The sequence below is a fragment of the Amphimedon queenslandica genome, unplaced genomic scaffold, assembly GCF_000090795.2.
Source record: "Amphimedon queenslandica unplaced genomic scaffold, v1.1 AMPQUscaffold_13087, whole genome shotgun sequence".
Classification (NCBI taxonomy): Eukaryota; Metazoa; Porifera; class Demospongiae; order Haplosclerida; family Niphatidae; genus Amphimedon; species Amphimedon queenslandica.
Genome location: NW_003546677.1, coordinates 63,668 through 69,667, shown reverse-complemented (window position 1 = coordinate 69,667; position 6,000 = coordinate 63,668). Strand labels below are relative to the sequence as shown.

Here is a 6,000-nt window from a genome sequence, read left to right as displayed (position 1 = left end):
TTATGCTCTATATAGTGTGACATACTGTATTGAATTATTACAGGTATTGATGAAGAAGCATTAGTATATGATGAACCAAGAACAATGATGTTTAATCAATCAGAGGTATACTATACATCAATTTATTGTGATATTTATTTATAGTATAAGACCATTGTATGACTCACTTGGTCAAAAGAATATTGTGTAACTATACTGAGTGTGACTATTACAATTACATATTATTTCAATTGGTATAGGATGAGGTAATAAAGAATGAAGAAGATGAACTGTACATCTAACAGAAACAATAATAATAATGACATGATGTCAGTATAGTAATAATTATTGTACTTTTAATAATATAGTTAACAGTAATACACATTATCTCATATTCCTGGTATTGAGGACACTTTTATAATGACTAACAATGTCACCTTGATAACAATTTTACAAGGATTATACAGGAATATCTATACATAATAAATTTTTATGAATTTAAAGTTTATAAATTCATAAAATAGACAATTTAATAAATTCTTAAGTTGCTCAAAATTTGTCAAAACCAATGGGCCATAGCTCATAATTTGGCAATTGAAAGTTTATTAAATGTATCCACAAAATAAAACATGACTCATGTTTGTTACTCATCCTCGTTACTCATGTAATGAGCCAGTTCCATTATACAAGGAAATTGCAGGAATGTGTGTACCATTAGCTACTCCCACATGTAGGCCATGTTACTGGCTCTCCCCACCATTGAATTCATGATGCTACTAGCTAACTGGTGTAATTTTGCTGGTGACAGTATAACCAATTTCTACAATGTACAAAGTGAAAGTGTAATAACTATAACAATTCCTTCTTGTGATGGGATTAACTGGATTTATTTTCATGCCAAGATTCAAGAAAGTAGCCCAAAAACACATAACGCTAAACGAAACTGAGTGGAAAGACTTAGTTAATCAACAAACGGTCATTGCCCTAATATTGGAGACAGATACATAACATACTAACTATATTAGACCCTACTCCCACCCTTGACCTTCCAGACATGCATTTACATTACTGAGGTGGTGCCTAGTCAGTGCATGTACCGTCATAAATAATTTCTTAATTGAATAGTGTATATTTATGTAGATGTACATATTTTAAAGTAACTTTAATTATTTTTTCAGTGAAGTAGATGAAAAAAGATGAACTTGATAGAAGTTAATGATTTGTAGTCATTCCTGGTATCACATTGATGAGATTCAATGTATTCCAGCACATAGGGAATATATTGCCTGTAGATAAAATATGAAATATCATTACTTTTAATGAAGGATTTTATAATAACATTAACTAATGCACATAAAGTTATTGCCATATTAAGCAATTCAATGCTTCTTTTTTATTGTTTATGTTTATTGTTTATTTTTGTGTTGATCAGAGAGACTTTAAAAACATTAAGTGTGTGGGTGGCACATTGAAATTGTGCAACAAGATGTAATTAAAATGTGTGGGTGGTGTTGCATATAAATATTAGCGGCAAAACTAAACACTCTCAGAAAACAGTAAACATGCCTTCTTTTCTATCTTTCCTTTTATTTTTGCTTATTCTTTTGCTGTTAAATGGTACAGTACAGTCTAATGATTGTAGTACTGAAGGATTTATGGAACTAAGTTTACTGGAGGCTAAAACTGGTAGTACTAACAACAATGGACGAACTGCTCGTAAGCTGTCTGAAACAATGGAGACACAATGGATCATTACTGAAGAAATAAAGAGGCTCAATTGCAGTGGAGATGATGGCATACTGACTGAAGTATTAGTTGGAGTTGATATTAGAACTGTAACTGAAGACAGGAATCAATATCCTAAAATAGAGATATGGAAAGAACGAAGTCGACGTGATAAAATGACTAGAACAAAAACGACTAGAACAAAAAAAACTAAAACAAAAAAAACTAAAACAAGAAAAACTAAAACAAAAAGAACTAAAACAAAAAGAACTAAAAATCGCACTAAACGACAGGAAAAAGATATTGAATTTTACAAAAGAAAATTAATTTTCTTAATACTATCTCCACAAAATTTTACTACTAATGGAGTGTATCGTTATACACTACCTACTCCTTTAATCATTAACAGTTATACTGATTACAAACTAGGGGTATTCCAACCTCCTGATGATAGAAGTGTTGTTAGATTTTATAAAGTAACTGGAACTGGTCAAATTGGAAGAGTAGATGATGATGATATTAATGAGTACAGCATCACAAAACATCGGGAGATGAAAATAGAAACTTCAAGTATCCTAATACACCCTACCAATATGAGTATGCCAATTATTATCAGAAATTCACTAATAATTATTTTTAAAATTATAGGTAGCAATTGCAAGTATCCTCCAATTGACAGTTCATTTAATACAAACAGTCTATCAGTTACTAATGTAATACCAGTCAATGATACAAGAGCTTTTCCTGATATACAGTTCACATGTAATGGTATTATTACTAACTGGATAATTGGTATTACACAGAATCAGGATACAAGCAAACATTATCCTAACATTTATTTAAAACGTTCTTCTCAACTGATTCATGCACTAACTGTTGATGCTTCTGCTGCTACATCAAGTAATGGTAATGTATATAACTTTACAAGTGATATTGAAGTAGAGTATGGAGATATGTTAGTAATCAATGTAACCACTAATAGTAATCCAATGTATTATCAACAATACAATGGGCCATTGAATTATGAGCTTGATAGCAGTAATGGATTAATACCATTGGAACATAATGACTATCCACTGATATCAGTTGTAGTAGGTAAATTTTATTATACTGAATGTATCTGATAGCCTTTTCGTTATATAGAGCCTATTCGATCAATAACTGTAGCATCCACTACTACTATTAGTATATTTTCAACAAGCTCCCAAATTAGTACACCAACAACTACTACTAACAAGTATAAACTATCCACTACCTCATTAGGTTCGGCTTCATCCAGCTCTCCCATACCATCTAATACTTCCTCATTACACGTCACAAGTGCACTTTCTCAGTCATCCTCAATATACAATAGACCTCACATCACAAATACACCTTCTCAATCATCCTTAATATACAATACACCTCACATCACAAAAATACTCCCTCAGCCATCAAACACTCTCTCTCAATTATCAAACACTCTCCCTCCAACTCTTTCTGTTACTAGTCCTACTCCATTGATCAGTGATGGTACAGCTAGTCTTCTTCCTATAGTATCAACCATCAGTAGTACATCTGTTAATGATAGCTCAAAAAGTGATCCAGATTCTACTGAAGCTGTTTTTCAAAGCAATATATCTACTACAGTCAGTAATACAGTAATCCTAGCTAGTAGTGCAGTATTTTTATTACTGGTAGTTACTATACTGGTAATAATATTAGTGAGTGTGTTAGTGTGTAGGAGAAGATTTAAAAAAGGAAATGATGCTTCAGAAAATAAATGTTATACCAACCCACGCAGTGTAGTCATATCAAGGACTAATGACAACAACATGGAGCAACAACCACCAGGTAACTATAATTCAATTACTCATTAATAGATCAAAACTTTCATCAATATTATTGTTATTATTATCATTATTTATGTTAGATTATATAAATGTAAGACCATTAGCAAGACGGCAGCTTACAGAAATGAATAAGATAGGAAATAAACCTATTTCACGCAGGAATAGAAAAGGCAAGTTAAACTATAAATGAACATACAATCAGTAATTGCACAATTTAGTATGTGAAACAAGTATAACTATACCACAGGAAAGAGTTGATAACCCTGCATATGGAATTCATACAATAAGAAATGAAAGTAAGATTAAAAACGTAATAATTTTTAAACATATAAATCTGTTGTGTAAAGATCTTAACTTATGGTGTAATTATTTATAATAGATATTGATAAAGAAGCACCAGTGTATGATGTGCCACAAATAACACAAAAGGTAAGTATTGCAAGTACACACACACACAGTGAAATAACACTACTAAATAAAGCAATCTTAACTGTTATTGTTTATGTTTATATTAATGATGTTTACTCTTTCATACATATGAGACTATGATCACAGCAATTTCCCATGCCACTTTACATTTAATATACTATCTCTTATATGTAATAGGTTACAGTAGTACAGAATGAAGCATATGAAAGACTGAAAGTGTATTTGTAATGGCATATATTGATAGCAGTACTTACCTAGTAGCAAGAGTACATAATAAAGCATTATATGTATGTAGGCAAGACTACCAGTTTATAGACTACAAGTTTATAACTAATTGTCATTTAGTTAAGGTATACTTAAAAATATTTTGTTTCATTTATAAAAAAAGAAAAGTTAAAAATTACAGTATATAATGTGGAGAAGTATTGAATGGCTAATCAAGTCATGTACAGGTCAAACTTTCTTTAAAAATTATTAGAAAATGTAATAAAAATGAAGAATTCTCTCCTAGCCACTTTTGACAATTTGGTCTGATTTTTGAAAAACTTTATAAATTTGTAAAAAATTGATTTGAAACTGAATCAGCTCAAATTTTCTACACAATATAAGTGCATGTATATGCATCAGATAAAATTGTAAAAATGCGGAATTCTCACCTTTTTATTTTTGGCAAAATTTGGCCAAAAACCGTATGTGTACTATAGTACAGAGACTTTGGTTCAATTTTTGAGCAACTTTTAAAAATTTGTAAAAAAATTCTATTTTAATCGGAATCATCTCAAATTTTCTACACAGCATAACAGCATCAATATGTAACAGAAATTGTAATAAAAATTTGGGGCAATTTTGATCTATTTCTGGAAAAAAACCCAAGACTATATAGCCTTGGGTATTTTTTAGAATTTTGGTGTTTTCTTAAAATGGCTGCAGCTTGAAAAATCAAAGTCAGAACCAGTTCAAACTTTCTACACAGCATAAGGACATCAATATGTATCAGAAAATGTAATAAAAAATTGGGGTGATTTTGGAGCCATTTTTTGAAAAACTATGGGCTATAGCCTTAAAATTTGCCACTTCTTAAAAATAGCCACAATTCAAAACATTTTACCTAGCATAAATACATAAGCAACATCATTACTGTTATCATGAAGGAGTTCATAATAACACTAACTAATGCACATAAAGTTCATTGTTTATATTTATTGTTTATTTTGGTGCTGATCAGAGGAACCCAACTTGTGCTTTAAAAAAAACATTAAGTGTGTGGGTCACGTAATCTTTTTTTAAATTCAACATTAGTCGTTAATGCAAAATTTTATAAATGCAATTGCAAATTTATGTGTGGGTGGTGTTGCATATAAATATTAGCAGCAAAACTAAACACTCTCAGATAACAGTAAACATGCCTTCTTTCCTATCTTTCCTTTCATTTTTGATTATTCTTTTGCTGTTAAATGGTACAGTACAGTCTAATGCTTGTAGTACTGAAGGATTTATGGAACTAAGTTTACTGGAGGCTAAAACTGGCAGTACTAACAACAATGGACCAACTACTGCAAGACTAGCAGAATCAGTAGTAACAAGATGGATCATCACTGATATGCAGTTCAGTGAGGGTTGCATTAGTTCACTGACTGAAGTATTAGTTGGAGTTGACATTAGAACTGAAACTGATAACAGGAACCAATATCCTAGAATAGAGATATGGGGAGAACGTTTATTTAGATACAAAAGAATTTCATCATCAGTTCCATTGAAATTATCTCCACACAATTTCACTACCAATGGACTATATCGTATTAGATTACCAACTCCTTTATATATTGAGGATGATTTCAGAGGTTACAGACTAGGAATATATCAACCTCCTGATGATAGAAGTGTTGTTAGATTTTATAAAGTAAATGGAACTGGTCAAATTGGACGAATAGTTGATATTACTAAAAATGATGATGCTGTCGAAAAAGATCCTAGAGACGGTGAAATAATATTACAAAACTCAAGCATCCTAATATATCCAATTACAAGTATCTTA

The 6,000-nt window shown here is 30.9% G+C and overlaps 1 protein-coding gene and 1 long non-coding RNA gene across 2 annotated transcripts in view; both read left to right on the top strand.

Annotated features, from left to right (window-relative positions):
- The window catches only part of LOC109585308 (uncharacterized), a 4,846-nt gene extending 2,018 nt beyond the window's left edge, over window positions 1-2,828 (top strand). The window contains exon 3 of the mRNA XM_020001318.1: window positions 2,486-2,828. Coding sequence (XP_019856877.1) covers window positions 2,486-2,828 — 343 coding nt within the window. The remainder of the gene's footprint in view (window positions 1-2,485) is intronic.
- Window positions 2,829-3,752: 924 nt separating this feature from the next.
- Window positions 3,753-4,290, top strand: LOC109585316 (uncharacterized). Its single transcript, XR_002186426.1, has 3 exons — window positions 3,753-3,832; window positions 3,916-3,965; window positions 4,143-4,290. It is a non-coding gene; the product is annotated as an uncharacterized LOC109585316 (long non-coding RNA).
- The last annotated feature ends 1,710 nt before the right edge of the window (window positions 4,291-6,000 follow it).